This window comes from Pleurodeles waltl, chromosome 4_1 (assembly GCF_031143425.1).
Source record: "Pleurodeles waltl isolate 20211129_DDA chromosome 4_1, aPleWal1.hap1.20221129, whole genome shotgun sequence".
Lineage (NCBI taxonomy): Eukaryota > Metazoa > Chordata > Amphibia > Caudata > Salamandridae > Pleurodeles > Pleurodeles waltl.
This window is the reverse complement of record NC_090442.1, coordinates 483,477,046-483,493,426: the sequence shown is the minus strand read 5'-3', so window position 1 is coordinate 483,493,426 and position 16,381 is coordinate 483,477,046. Positions and strand designations below refer to the sequence as shown.

Below are 16,381 nucleotides of genomic sequence, written 5' to 3'. Positions count from 1 at the left end.
GTCCATTGCTGTTTGAGTAAGGTGGTTATGTAGAAAAGTTAATTCTTGAATAGTCTTCTGAAGGTAAGATAGTTATCTATGGATATTTTATTTGGAGGTAATGCATGCCACAGTTTGTCTGCTTAAACAGAGAAATATGTATCACCTATTGTCTTTTTCTTGCATGGTGGTGTTTTGAGGCGGGGTACCAATCTTGAGTGGAGGTTTCTTTGTTGAATGCATTTGGTGGTCTTATTCAGATGAAAAGCGGCCCTGATCCATGTACTGCTTTGTGGGTGATATAGAGCAGCTTGAAGATGAACCTTCTGGCAACCGGTAACCAATGAAGGGCCCTCAAGGCAGGGGAGATGTGGGCTAGTGGCTTTAATGTAGGAGTAGTCTGGCTGCCGAGTACTGAATGCGTTGTAGTTTTTTCACAATGGATAGAGATGATCCATGGTAGACGCCACTGGCATAATCCAATTTAAATAGTAGAAGAGAGATAGCAGCCTGCATGTTGTGTGGAAATCCGAGGTGGGGGAAGATGCTTCAGACTTTTTATGGTGATGAATCTTGATCTTGCTAATTTGCCTACTTGAGCATTAATTGTTAACTTGGAGTCCATGGCAATTCCAAGGTTTCTTTCTTCCTTCGATAGTTTAGGAGGTGGACCCAGATCATCAGGCCAGGCGCAGAGTGGGTCATTATTTTTCCAATCACCACATGTGAGTATTTCTGTTTTGGAAGCATTCAGTTTGAGATGGCTTCATGTCATCCACTGATCAACGGCTCCGAGGCAACTGAAGATTTGTGAGTTTGCGATGTCTTTGGGTCATTCCAGTTTAAGGAGTATTTGTGTGTCATCTGCATAGCTGCAGCGTGCGAGTTGAAATTCATTGATCATTGTTGGTAATGACCTCACGTAATGTTGAAAAGCATGGTTAAAATGACTGAGCTGAGAAGGACCCCTGCTTTTGTCGAGTAGGGTTTGGATAAGAAAGGGAGATTATACATGGCATTTGTTCTTTTTTGAAGGTAGGATGAGATCCAGTCAAAAGTCACAAGATAAGGCAAGTTGTCTCAGGAGGAGGATAGTCCAGGAAGGAGTTTAAACTCCAAATCAACTGCCTGGAACACTTGGCAGGCTTTTTGCGGTTAAATGTTAGACCAAGTTGGTCACTGCATTCTGTGAAAAATGAATAGCAAGGCAGTAGTTTGCTACATAAATCATTTCAAGAGCATCAGATCAAAGATCCTGTCATTCACACCCAGGGATTTTTGCCACTTCTGCCTGCAGAATCAGGTAATCGCAGAGTACCTACCGGAGTCAAGGAACATGATAGCAGACTTGCATTCCAGACACCTACAGGATTCAAGCAAATGGAAGATGGATCCAGGGGTTTTCTGCATACTGCATCAGACATTTGGACCATTTGTCTATCTGTTTGCATACAGGCTGGATCATCGAATAGACAGGTACAAGCTGGATGCCAGAACAGACAGCAACATATGCATTTCTCCAGGACTTGGTTCAGGACACTGGGTATGCATTTCCACCATTTGCTGAGATCCCAGGCTCACAGAGAAGCTGAGGAACTCATCCAAAGAGCATCCGTGAAAAACACAGTCAAGCATTACAAATGTGCCTCGACAAAATGGCTTCTCTGGGGTTTATGAAAGCATCAGGATCCCATGGGGGTCAGAGCTGCTACACATACTACATATGTCATAACTGCAATCATAGGGTCTTGCATGCATGTCAGTAAACACTTTCTATGCTATCATATCAGCAGTTCATCTCCCAAGAGATGGTTCATAAGTGGACAACCACTCAACAGTATGAAAACTCCTTTGGGCAGCAGATCATCTTCCAAAAGATGTTTCACAAGTGGGCGACTACCAAATGGTGTGAAAACTTATTTTTACCTCCATGTCCATGGAGGGGCATGAACAAAGTTTTGATTTATTTTCTTTCGTAGCCACAAAATAAGTACCTAAGCAGAAAAGAACTGTCTGGGAAACTGGCAATGTTGCTGTGCTTGGTGGGTTGCAGGAAGGATATTTTGACATCAAGGCACTAGACTGGATGGGCAGAACCTTCACTCACTAGGACGTCTCATTAATATTCAGTAGAAGTACAAAGTACCACCATAGAGTTACTTTGTATCCAGCGTTTAGAAACAGCCCCAAGCTGCGAGTTGTGGAGTGCCTAAATGAGTATATGAGTGAGACCGAGGAGGTTTGACCTCAGGGTGAAAGACATCTTCTCATTTCCACCAGGAAAAACGTTGAGGGCTCGCCAAGGGGGCATGCTGGAAGGCAGATACTGATGTGTTCATATCTCATTTGACCATGGGAGCCATGCCATCAAAGGCCTTTTAACTGGGAGTGCAGCTGCGCGGTATTATGAATGCAGCGGTTTGTCCTCCAATTGCACCCTGAATAAGTGTTATTTAAAGCCTGTTGTGGATGTACCCTCACTTGAGGTAAGTAAGCATTAAAGCTACATAATACTCAACTCTGGTTCTTATATCGAAAAATAATTTTCCTATCTACTGTAAAAGAAAGTTTCATTTCTATAAAGGATACAGAGGCGAGGATTATCCTACACATGGGTTCTCATATAACCCAAAATCCTTCCTACAAGCAGGGTTATGTTACAATATTCATCACTTTATTACTGAACCTGAGCAATAGCCTTCTGTGATTACATTACTTACATCAATTGGTCTCATAAGGGTATGTAATGATGTATGTATTAACTATGGTCCTTGAAGGGACTAAATGTTAGTCAAAATATCTTTTGTTTGTGGCATAAAACATTCACAAGATGAAGTGAAGGAAGGAATATTGAATTCACTGCGGCTGTTGTGGGAGCACAGGAAGTGTGAAGCCTGCTTTAGTGATTGCATTATATGGATTGGTACAGAATGTTGACTTCTCCCCAGTGTTCTTGGGAGCTGTAGATTCTATACTTTAAGGCTGGTTGAGTAAAAACAGGAAAAGATTATGCATAGTCTACACCTCTGTGTCCTTAACCGAACTGAAACTTTCCTTTACGATAGTTAGGAATTAAGTTTTTTAAAGTTAACTCATTTACTGAATGCACATAAACCACATGCCAGTTCAAACTTTTATCAAACGGACATGGGTTGGACAAGACAATAGTTGCAGTGCAGGAGTCATTCATGATTAGGTAGAAATTGGCTTTACCTTGCCGATTAACTTCGTTTTGAAGCAGTTCCTCCATTGCTTCTTCCTCTGCAATGTCCAATGGCGTATCACCTTCACTATTAACTGCACCTACATTCGCTCCTTGACTAATTAAATACCTGTGAAAGTTGGCAAATTAAAGAAAACGTCAAAAGGAAGTATTCAGAAGTCAAGAAACAAGTACCTCCAAATTAATTTATGTACTGGAATATTTCAAACTAAGGTGATGTTTATGGTAATTTGGCAAAAGAGCAGTTATGTAACAAAATAATGCTGACTTGGCAAAGACTTCCACCACAACAGGTCTACTTAAGCCACATATCCTGCCAGATGGTGTTTAAATCTGTTTTTAATTGAGTGGGTGGATGCAAATGTCCTGGTGTCACCTGTGTACCTGATGAGTGCTTCCCTACAACCTCAAAGTAAAGAAAGACTGGGCAGATTGGAAGGTGCTGAATGCAGTTTCAACTCTTCAGTACTAGCGGGGCATAAAGGCCACCACCCCCTCCCCCTTCAACACTGCTCTATCACTGCTATGCTTGCAGTTTATGTGTATAGATGTACAGTTCTGTTTGGACAAATGCTTTTTTGTGTGTGTTTTTCCAGGTGTGGGTGTCTTGTTTGTGTGTCTAGCTGTATATGTGCCTGGTTGTATGTGTGTGTAGTTGTCTGGTAGTGTGCGAGATTAGGTGTCAGATAGTATGCCTGAGTGAGTGAGTGAGTGAGTGAGTGAGTGTGTGTGTGTGTGTGTGTGTGTGTGTGTGTGTGATATGATAAGCATATACATGTCTGATTCTGTAATTCTGTATGCTAGTACCCAATCGTTGGAAGAGATAAGTCCCTCACATAGTAAAGGAGGTGTAACCCTTCCCTGAGCGCACCAGCAGGAGACATGACTTGAAGCCACGTGCAACTGAGAACACATAGCAGGCCATGTGACCTGATGAGTGTGAGAGAAAATACATCAACTCACCCATCCAGGTGCATTAGCTACCTACCCCCTGGATCTCAGGGGAGACTTACTGCATCAGAGGAGCACAGAGGACACAATCTGTCTGCCAAGGGGCGTCCAGGGACTCTGAATCGCAGTACTGCGGGAGCAGGTAAGACTGACCAACAGCCCATCAGGCCCTGGGGAATTGGCTTCTAAATAATGCACTCTCGTGCCAGGACCTGGTGAGCCTCCATAGAAGTTTTGAGATTTGAACACCTTAGCAGGCCTGTGCTGGATGCTGCTACAAGTGAATGGGGAATAATATTCAGCCATAAAACAGGGAGGTTGGACTGCAAAGCTGACCCAGGAAACACTTATGGGCTTGACTCAAGAAGGCTGTGTATAAATACTGCTTTTTGAATATAAGTAAGTATTAGACCGGACAGACATTTACTGGGGTTGCTGGATGTATTTTAGCTTGTGAGTCTGCACTTGCCCTTCACCTACCTTCCCCCTGAGAAGCTTTGGACTGCTCGACTTGTGTTACCACTCAAAATCGTGCGTAAGGGGTACTTGGCCCAGCCGCTCGCAGTCTATTGTAGGCCAAGCCCTAAGACATCAGGAGTAAAAGACCTCAACCACCACTGTTGGGCCCAGTGATTCCTGCTTGCCCACTGGCATTCTGCACAAGGTTGTAACACTAATCATGGGAATGGGTACTCAAGTGTCACTGAATGTAGTGAGTCTGACAGTGCGTTTATTATTAAGTCTTTGGGTGTTTAACAATATCCAAGAGTGCAATGACATGCACAAGTCCATCAATACTAACCAAGGTGTTTAGAGCTATGGACAGGTTTCTTATGGAATGTTAAAATGGTTTGTCCTCATGTCTAATAACCATATACAAAATCCTCAATCAATGCATTTTCATTAACAATAAGTATTGGCTTTGACAATACTTTAAAATGCACATGCAGGAATTTGTGGTGACTGAAAAAAATACTTTCTGGTAGTTGTGCCTCAAACAAAAAACCATCAGACGAGGTACCACAAAACTGTACGGCACAAAACGTCCAACAGATCACAATTGTGATGTCCTATAAACATCACTGACATAGACAAAAACACTAAAAGTGTACAGATCCGGCCTGCATTTTGAATCCCGACAAACATTAAAGAAAAGCATACTGCAGTGAAAGAACGATTTCTTCCAATAAACTATGCAAGTATGCAGTATTTGCATACTTAGCCAACAGACAGCTGAGCACTGCACCTAGTCAAAGGCAATCAATGAGTGGAAAGGTAGCTGAATTCTGGGAGTAGAAGGGTTCTGTTACAGCACTGCAATGTAGAGTTATTTAAAGAGGTTTGTCTTCAACTCCTTGCTAAAATAGAGTAACGTTGGGGAGGTCCTGATGGATATGGGGATGCTGTTGCAGATCCTGGGTGCATAGATCGAAAGGGCCAGCTGCATTGTTTTTGATTTTTCACACTTCTTAGTCTTCAGTCTGATGGTGTCTGAGCTGCAGACATGCAGAGAGCCACCAAAGATGGTGTGCATGTCTACAACATAAGAGGGGTGTTAGTTATGATGGCTTTGTATATGATGCAGTTGGTTTTGAAGATGTTGTGGCCAGAAAGGGAAGTCAACTGAGCTCCATCGGAATGCAAGTGAGATGATCATAGTTAGGAATTGGGTCTCTAGCTGGCAGAGGTATGTACCCTGTCCAAGTAGGGACCACAAGCCTAGTCAGGGTAAGTCAGTTAAACACCATACATTAACCTGTTCTCAGCGAATGGTAGCTTGGCATAGAGCAGGTATGCTTAACATAAGAGGCAATGAGTAAAGTATTTGTGCAACAGTTAAAACAGAGGAACAGTGGAACCACCACAATGATCTACACCCAGTTAGAAAAATAGATTATTTTCAGAAGTAAAACAAGAGGAAAACAACAATCCAATAAGCAGACGTCGAGATATTAATTTTTTCAGAGAATATCTGCAGATGTAGTGCTTAGAAACGTAAAGCGCCAACAAGGGCTATCTGGTCATGCTAGTTCAGGATAAATCCAAACGTTCAGGCCGACTGCAACTGAGTGTGGGCCGGCTACAGGGACCAACCTTGTCCTGCAGAAAAAGTACCTTGTGTGACATCTGATGCAAGGAGCATAGGGAACAATGAAAAGGCACTGCGTTGGTTCTGGTTCTTGCAATCAGGGATGTGTTGCGTCGAGCCACACAGTTGAGGCAAAGTGCTGCACTAATAGGTAGGGCAGGACTCGCATTTGGCAGTCCAGAGACTGTAGCAAGGTTGAATGATGTCTATGATGTCCTCAAGACTTCAGAACAGGAAGCAAGCCAGCAAGCCCTTGGAGTCACTTTGGTAATGGGGATGTAGAGATGCTGGTCCAGTCCTTCTCGCTCTCAGGCAAGGTGGGCAGCTGGCACAGCAAAGCAGGAGTCCAGCAAAATCCAGCAAAGTCTACCAGAGTGACAGTCCCTTCGGCAGCACAGCAATCCTTCTTCCTAGCAATATGTCCTCAGGTCCAGAAGTGTACTGATTTGGTAGGGTCAGAAGTCCAGTTCTTATACCTAGTGGTGCCTTTGAACTGGGGGAGACTTCAAAGAGAGGCCTTATAAGTGCACAGAGAACCTGGCTTTCCTGTCCTGACTCCAGACACACTACATGGGGTTATGCAGCTCTTTGTGCGGAGACAGGCACACCCCATTGAGATGCAAGTGTCCGCTCCTCAGTCCAGTTCTGTCCAGGATGACCCATCAATATAATAATGGCTCATCAGAATGTGGATAGCCCATCGGTCACACCTAAGTTCCCTTTGTGTGCGGCTGTCTATAGGGAACACACAAAGCCCAGCTGTCACACACACAGGCATGTATTCAGAGACGGGGAGGAGGCACTAGAATATTTTAATTGAGAAAATATCAACTTTCTAAAAGTGGCATTTTCAGAATTACAATTTAAAATAGGACTTCACCATAAATTGCGGTTTTGAATTGTGATTCCAGAGGCACCAAACTTCGAGGTCCCATCTCTTCCTAATTGTTAATTACACTTATAAAATGTAATAATACACTCCCAATGTTAACCTATGGGAGAGATAGGCTTTGCAGTAGTGAAAACCCAATATAAGAGTTTTTCCCTACCTGGACATGTGAAGCTTAAAAGTACATGTCAACCTTTTAAATACTCAGCACCCTGTCCTTGGGCTGTCCAGGGCCAACCTTATGGATTACAAATGTACTAAAAATGAAGCGTTGGGCCTGGCAAGTGGATTAACCTGCCAGGCCGCCATTGCAGTTTAAAACTGCAGTTAAAAAAACAATCAGTGCTGCAGGCCCACCAGTGGCATTTATTTTACAGGCTCTAGGCACATGAAAGTCCCTAATAAAACTCACCACAAGTAAATTAAAGATGTCAATTGTGGATAAGCCAATTGTAGCATGTTTTAGGGAGAGCACATATGTACTTTAGCACTGGTGAGCAGTGCAAGAGTGCCCAGAGTCCTAAGGCCAGCAAAAACAAAGTCAGCAAACAGAAGGTCAGAACGCAAAAAGTTTAGGGGAAACCACGCCAAAGATGCCAGGTCTAAAAATCATGTTTCTTCAGCCCTGGATGCGATGTACTGCAGTGTGGGACGCCCTTAGAGAGGGTCGTTGTGGAGTCGCAGACACCAAGAAGCTGTACATTGGTTTAATCTAGAGGCACCAGTATGAGGGCATTAACACCAGATCGGAGGTCCCTTTCTGTAATGAACAGTTTCACTTTCTTAATAAGACTGTCTGTTTTTATCAATGTGCTCCTTGAGAGCGAGACTGGCATCTAGGGTGATTCTAAGCGACTTAGCATTCAGTGAAAGTTGGTGTTCAAAACTTTCAAGGTTTGTGTTGCCAAACATGTACTATTTTTTAGGTCTTGCCTAAGAAAGCTCAAGCACCATGTGTTGCAAGATATATTCAGTCACTCATTTCTAGTTTCTGCTGGCTTTCCCTTCTTCTTCTGGTGTCTATCTCCCATGGAGCATGGACCATTTACTACTGTCTTTATACTGCTCCCTTTTCAGGAGCTACTTTTTTCTTTTTGGTTAAGCACTCTATGAAAGTGCATGTGTTTTCCAGCCATTTCCCTCATGTACTTTGTGTTCCTCTTTCCCACTCCCTTCTCCGGTCACCCTCCCTCCGCTTTTCCCTGGCTGCCCACGTTCTGTTTCTTTTCTTGCTTTCCCATCCCACTTTGTTGTACGCTTGCTTCTCCATTCTCCTACCCACTCTATTGCCATGTACTTCCCCATTATCTCCCAGTCAATGTGCTTCCCTATCCACTCCGTGACGGCCGGCCAAACATACATGCGCAGTGAGGGGGAGTGTATTACACTCCCCCTCACTGCACTCCCCCTAACGTGGCCCCCCTAACAAAGTTTATTATTGTTTTGTTTTAAAGGTTTTGCAGCTCCTGCTGCTGGCAGGGGGCGAGACTTCTCAGCCATAATGGAAGAGCCGTCCCTGCTTTTGAAATGTAATACAGTTCCTTATGCATTCAAATGCAAGCATTTGCTAGGAGGTAAAAATAAACGTCTGGGAGCCAGTAGCATGAGGTGATGAGTGACTGTTTAGGTGGACCCAAAGCCTATTATATTTTACTGAAATTGTAGTGACAGGTGGTGAAGCAGTACTGCATACCCACTTAAACAAGAAGAGCACAAGAAAATGGAGCACGGCAAAACAGATGACTGTCTCATGCAACAACCCACACAAGGAACCTAAAAGGGCAACACCAAAGCACAGTTTAACACAATAACATTGACAAAGGGCTATTTAGGTGCCAGAAAGAGCAATGAGCCAAACAAGTTACAAATAAAATAGCCATACATGCACATAAGGGCAAGGGCTGTTCGGGCAAAGAGGGAAACATCGGAAATTATAGGGCACCACACAATGCTACCAAAAAAAAGAAAGAAAACAGAAAATGCAAGCTCTTCAAAGAAACTTCAGATAGTGTGAAATGTGAAAGTGGCTATACCAATAACTGCAACAACTGGATAGTCACGCAAAAGAGAAATATGGAAAGCAGACATGAGGAGGAAGAACACAAACAAAAACAGGAACAATGGGACATATCTTGTGTCCAAGATTCAGAGGAGAAAGCAGGGCACTAAATAAATACAAATCACCCACATGGCCTAGCAAAAGGCCAATTAAGCACAGAAACATTACGTATGACATACAAGACACATAGATCAGAATAGCAAATACTAGACAAGCATTTGTCAAACACTAAGAAAAGGTACTCCTAGTTTTTTTTTTTTTTTTTTTATTTAAAAACACTCCAAATCCCAAGTATGCCATTCTATCAGAATCCCTCTAAGTACGTGAAGACAATACCTTACAGACTAGCCCTTGCAAGACTACACCAGTGTAGCCTCTTTCATGATTACATCATTAGGAACCCTCCACATCAGCACTTCTCATTTTCACTGATACGCAGCTTTATAAAGGACAGTCATAAAAGACATGATATGCTGCCAAATAACGATTGTGTTTGATTTCCCATTTCACTTTGGGAAGGTAGAACTGTAAAGGTCACTGCTGCACGGGTGAAAAGTGAACTCAGCGAGTCACTATACTAGCCTCCTACAAAACGGAACCAGGCACAGATCTGCTAGAAAATGTGCAAATCTCGTGGGCCATGTACATCTTTGAGGATAACACCTCAGCTTCTCAAATCAAGAACTAGTGTATAGGCATCTGATGTGCTAAAGAGCAACATAAAGCAGTGCACCTTGGGCAGCTGTGAGTCTGTCGTTTCTCCGGGCCCTCTACCAGCTCCTTCCCAACAATCCAGAAGAACAAGTTACTTACCTTCAGTAACGCTTTATTTGGTAGAGACTATCTTACCGCAGTTTCCTTAATTTAGAATAATAGCCAAGTGACAGGCTGGATTCAGAATTTCTTCAGCAGTAACTCTGTGTGCCGGTAGGTGGCATCATTCTGCTCCAAGTCACCTTCCATGCAGGATGTGACGTGCACAATGCCTACATAGGTGCCACTTCAGCATGCTGACATGAGTTTCTTTTTGTGACTTTCATGCCAAAAGCCCAAAGCCACAAAGAATGCGGATGCACTAGTGTAGAGTGCTAAGGGTCTCAGAAGGGTAATCCTATACAGAAATCATTTCACAAAGCATGACTGATAAAAAAAAGTCAGTAAAGAATCTGCAACTAGACAGAGTCTCTACCAGAAAGTGGTTATCAAAGGTAAGTAACCTTTTATCTGATAGAAACGTTTAGCCTGAGTCCTTACCTTAGACTAGATACCCAAGCAATACCTCCTAGGACCAAAACCTTGTGTAGCTAAAACTGGTAAAATGCCATTCCTGACGGACCTGACTGTCCAGACAATAATATTAGGTGAACACTTCCAGTAACCCAAACGCTGCTGCCTGACAGATGTCCAGGCAAGGGACTCAGCGAGCCAACACAGTTGTAGCACCCTTGGCTCTTAAGGAATGAGCGCACAAGTCCTCAGGTGATTGATTTTTATCAATGCATAGCAGATTGTTATGCTGGGCACTATCCATCAATGGATGGTTCATCTCAGCACAGCCTTTCCCTTCTTTGGCCGACATACCAAACAAACAGTTGATCTCCTACCAGGAACTCTTTGGTACATTCAAGGTTGAACAATGCTGTTTTTGGCTCAAAGTGGTGGAGTCTCTCCTCTTCTTTAGAAGATTCAGGCAGAGTAAAGAAGGTAAGCAAGGTGATATTCTGGCCTATCTGAAACAGTATTAAAGTCTTCAGAAGGAAAGTAGCACAGGTCCTAAGAACCAATTTGTCTGGATGAAAAGTTGCCTATCAGGAGGGTACACAGAGCATGCTTGTAGTTCACTGACCCTCCTGGACGATGTTATGGCCACCAGAAAAGCTGTTTTGATGGTGAGTAGGTGAATTGGGCATTTCTGCAGAGGCACAAAGGCCACGCACATAAGAAATGTCAGACCAGGTTAAGATTCAATTGGGACATGATGAATGGTCTTCGAGGGAACAGATATTTAAGCTGGTTAAAAAACCTAGTCACAACAGGTGACAAAGAAAGAATGTTGGCCCTGCAATCGTGAGAAATCAGATATGGCAAACAAATGAACTTTGACACTGCCCAGAGTAGAGCCCTCCTAGGCAAAAGAAAGAAACAATAAACCTTGAGAAAAGGGTGCAGAAAGAGGGTCAATGTTCTTGGATGCACACCATGTCACAAAAGTGTCCTAAAGGGAAGTGTATACTGTCTTGGTGGAGGGACACCTGGCTGCCATAATAACACCACAGACTTCAGGAGGAAAGTCAAAAACTGTCAACTGTCGCCTCTCAATCCCCATTCATGAAGGTGAGTGAGACAATGCAGATTCTGGGGCAAGTCCCTACACTGCTGATGCAACAGAAGTGGCAGAAATAGTAACCATGACCTACTTCTGATGCCAGCCCCCTCTCAATGGGCTGCCAGGAGGGGTGGACTGGCTAGACCTCTGGCGAGTGTTCACAGTGGTTTGTGAGAATATCATCCACGGTCATAGAATGGCTGGGAAGCCTGCTGGACTTCGGAGCTGGGTGAGAAAGGATTTGGTTGGTAGACATTCCCGTAGCCACTGAATGGGCAAAAGGCAATGGGGTTGGCAGGGGGCATGGAGAGGTCAAAAGAAATGGCTGTTGCTCTTACTGTATTTACAGTGCTCCAGCGCAGAGCCTGCCTTTTTGTCAAACAGGCAAAGACCATTCATTAAAGGCAATGTCCATGAGGGAAGATTGGAAAGCCTCTGCAAAGCCAGCGGTTCTTGATGAGGCGTGGCGCCCCAGTGTCACAGATGACGCAATTACTTTGCTAGCACGTGCGTCATGTCCAACCCACAACTCATGGTCAACTTTGCTGCCCATCGAATATAGCTTGGATGAGCTCCTCGAAGACCAATGTAGTGGCCCAAAAGACGTGGTGTTCACCGACCGCAGTGCTAGGCTGGCATAAGAGAATATCCTCTTGCCGAACATATCCAGTTTTTTAGATTCCATATCCAGTGGAGTGGTAGGGAATGCGCTGGGGTTGATCATAGAGGTGGAGGATTGCACCACCAAGCTCTCCAGGATAGGGTGCTGGGTAAGGTAACTGGGATCCCCAGGATCTAGGTGAAGGCAGTGGGCAATCGCCCCAGTACAGGAGCCCCTGTGCAGGGTTTGGATCAGGCCCCAAGTAAGACATCAGTGAGGACTTTGTTGAATGGGTGGAGAGGTTCTGAAGGGGTCACTCCCAGCAGACGCACATCTGTCAAGACCTCATCTTGATTTCCACCAGGGGCAACTGAAGGCCCAGGACCTCAGCTGGCCACCGCACCTCCACTGCAAAGGAGGCTCCGTCCTCCTCGGTAGTCACAGCAGGAGAAGAGACTAAGTCAGTATCGAGTAAAGTATATAACCCTGTCCCCTCGTTCATCTAGGGGTTGATGAAACAGATAAGGGTCTTCAAACCCTCCCCAATCCCGCTCCAGGCCTATCAAAAGGAAAAGGCAGTGGCTCCAACTCAGAGGACATGGTACCTGATGGGGGCAAAGTCAACTTTGGGCAACGCAGATCTGGCTCCGTATTGGAGATGGTAATGACAATAGGGTCAGTGCCACCACAGGGCTTTGGCAACACCTGCAACAAAAAACACTGGAGGGGGCTCCGTTAGAAGCTGCAGTCTCACGGGTGGAGGTGCTCCAGATCCAACAACGGATTCATGGGGGCCGAATGACACCAAAATCAGACCCACCAGGGCGATCCAGTAGGGGACTTCTCGAACTTGTGGAGTTCAAAGGTGCTACAGAGGGGTCAGGCAACCCAAATAAGAGATGAATGGCCTCACAGAACTTTTTGAATTGGTTGGGGGGGTCACTCTGGGAAATTATAGGAGACTCAAGAGTGGAGCCAGGCACATGCTCCACAAAGGAGCGAGGCCTTGAGCTGTGTCATCATTCTCAGGCCTTGCCCAGGTGACTTGGACTGGCTCAAAGTAGTCGAAGAATGACTTCTTGCACTTGTGAGACTTACCAGACGATTTAGACTTAAAGGATAATAATTGGGTTTGGCTCTGCGAGCGGTCCCAAGACCTTCTGCATGACCGGGATCAACAGCATCACAGGGTCATCGGGCAACAAGGTGCTGTAAGGAACATTTCCCTGAGTACCTTCAGGCTCATGGTGCAGCATGCCTCAACAGCCTTGGAGTCGTGGTCCCTCTCCAAGCACCACAAATGAATTGTGGGTCTGTCATAGATATCTGTCTGTGACAGGCACCATAGAGTTTAAAACCCGTAGATTTCTTGAGTGACATCTCTGACACACCAGGAAAAAGGATTTTAAAAAATGGTCTTAGACATAGTAAAAAAAAAAAACTGTTAAAAACTGACTGGGGGTAGCTCTTCAAGATCTGCGCTGACCGGGAGCAGAAAGAAAAGAACAGATGTCAGCAAACTGGGGTGGTGCCTATAAAGGCACCACACGTCACATCTGACGCAGATGAAGCAGAGCCAAGAGATGTCAGCTAAAGGAGTACAGGGTACTGCTCAAAAATTTCCAGATGCAGTGGAACACCTGGGGATAATTCTGATGTAAAGAATCTGTGGCTAGTCATCTTTATCGAACACCTGGGAATCATTTTTGAATTCTCTAAGAAATTGGGTAAGGGGACATAAGTACACACACTAAAGTAATAATCACAATACCAGGGTGAAACACTAAAATCACGAAATAAGCCCGAGCTGAACCCCTCTGCCAGCTATGGCATAGAACAGACATGCTTAACTTGGAGGTAACGTGTAAAGTAATGATGAAGTACTAAAATGATAAAGTTGAAATGCAAAACAATTAAAATCCCCCAAAAAATGAAAAATAGCAACATTTTAATATAAAACATGAAACTTTAATGACAAAAATCCAATAACGAAAAGGGAGATATGAATTTTTTAAGTTTTAAGTAGAAATAGGACAAATTAATACTGTTGTCTTGAGAGTTAAAAAAAAAAAAAAAAAAAAAAAAGGGATTTCATCTTGTAGCACCACCCTTACAGCTGAGACCCTAATGATATCTGACCTAAGGGGTGTCAAAAGCTGAGCATTGCGTCAGAGAAAGAGAGAGTAATATAGACCTAGTGGGTGTGGAAAGTTGAGCAATGAGTCAGTGAGCGAGAGCACTGTAAGCCATATCAAAAACTGGAATGGATGTCAGTCTGCCAGATGGTGCCTAAAATATTCCAGTCATGTTATATCCTTAGGCAGAGTCACTGCTGCCCTTGTGTGGCACCAGTAAAAGGGCTGGATAGTAATTGTTCGGAGAAAAAAAATTCTGGAGCTGTGCAAGAGGATGGTCATGTACCATGTGCTCAGACTAGCACTGGAAACCCTGGATTCACTAGCCAGTATTCGTACTAAGCATGTACCTTAACTCTCCCCACCTCTTTAGTGCAGCTTGCATCTATTTCCCTCACCAACAGGTTTGTGAGCACGCAGAGCGGTGATCAGACTAAAAGGGAAAACTGCCAATTGAAATTGCAGGGCCTCCACAATGAATCATAAGTGCCATATGTGAACAGGAAGAATCAGTAAATGAAAATAGGCATTCTAGAGATCCAGAGAGCCAAATGGTTTCTCAACCTCAACCTCTTACCCACCCCAATCCTGCATTGAGGGTGGAAAGAACAGCTTGACTTAGGGACAACATTTTTAAAGTGACCTCCTGAATGAAGAAGTTCAAAAAAAGATCCAAGATCGGTCAAAGGCCTTCATCTTTTTTTGTAGACTAAGAAGAAAGGAAGTAGAATGTCCCTCTCCACTAATGGTGGTAAACCCTTCATTGGCCCTGTTCATCAGAGTAAGAAATCTGCTTCCAAGATCGAAGCTGTCTGATGAACAATGCTTGGGGTTTTAATTTATTACCTCCAGTATTCACAATGCACAATTATCCATTATTATGGTGCTAATCCTACATCATACAAAGGTTTCCGCATGTACTGATTTGGTTGGTCCAGGTTTCGATCCCTCATTTGCACCCTGGAAGATCGTCACTGGCAGTTTTGTCCAATTCCACACAAAAAATACTCTGATGAATAAAGCCTAAAAGGTGAAGTTGAAAATAAACATCGACTTTGCTTTTCTGAGCTAAGGAAATCGAACCATTGAAAAAAAGGATTAAATAAGGGTATATTTGGAACAGAAGTAATGATACAGCCTTTTATTAAACACATCAGGGGCACTATGTACAAAGCATTTTTGCAGTTTGGAAATGACCCGGTAGGGCTGTTTCAATCACAAACATGCGTTTTCATATGTACAAATGTCAAATCATGAATTTCAACTTGGTTTTGTGATTCAGTATTTGGGAAGGTGGGTTGTTTAGGGTTTCCCTTTCAAAAATCAAACTGCAGTGCTATGTATGAATGTTTTGCTACCGAATTACGGGCATAAAACATTCCTTCTGTGAATGACTACTAATAGGTACTGGTAACCATTCACAAATGGGGAGGGGTCCCCCTTTACCTTTCATAACATTAAAAAAAACATTTTTAAGAGCAGACAGTGGTTCTATGGATCACTAACTGCTCTTAAAAATGAAAACTTTAAAGTTTAGTTTTTTCTGTTTAAATGCATCCTTTTTTCTTCGAGGAAAATGGGCTGCATTTAAAAAAAAATGTTTGCTTTATTAAAAAGCAATCGTAGGCACAATGGTTTGCTGACCCCAATAGGCCACAATCCCTGTGGTGGCTATCATTCCTAGTAGATCGCAAATTGTGACCATCATTAATATTCATGAGGTAAGTCAATTTGCGACCAATTAAGAATCACTACTGAAAACTTAATGTTTCTATACATTACAAACGCAATGTCCTTAATGTGATACAGTAAGAATCACAATGTTTTGTACATGTGGTCCTAAGTCCCTACACCACAGCCAGGATGTCATGGCAGAGCTAAAGTCCCTCCAAGCAGCAAGGCAAGGGTGGAAGGTAGACTTGATATAGTATCTGGGAACTGTATTTGACTGCAGAAAAATGATCACATAACAGAGGCAGCAAGAATCCAGGTTTCAATGGCTTTCCTAAAAGCAAGAAATGCCTCAATTTTTTCGAAAAGAGTTGGTAAGAAATTCTATGACCCCGGTGCACGGACTTTAAAGGATCAGCCCCACAGCTAGATCATTTGATATGGGAAAACTATTAATT

At 43.6% G+C, this 16,381-nt stretch overlaps 1 protein-coding gene across 2 annotated transcripts in view; it reads right to left on the bottom strand.

Annotated features, from left to right (window-relative positions):
• Positions 1 to 16,381, bottom strand: part of PPP1R12A (protein phosphatase 1 regulatory subunit 12A) — a 1,050,482-nt gene that overhangs the window by 889,984 nt on the left and 144,117 nt on the right. For both annotated transcript variants that reach the window (XM_069228775.1, XM_069228774.1), the window contains exon 3: positions 3,193 to 3,311. In XM_069228775.1, coding sequence (XP_069084876.1) covers positions 3,193 to 3,311 — 119 coding nt within the window. The remainder of the gene's footprint in view (positions 1 to 3,192; positions 3,312 to 16,381) is intronic.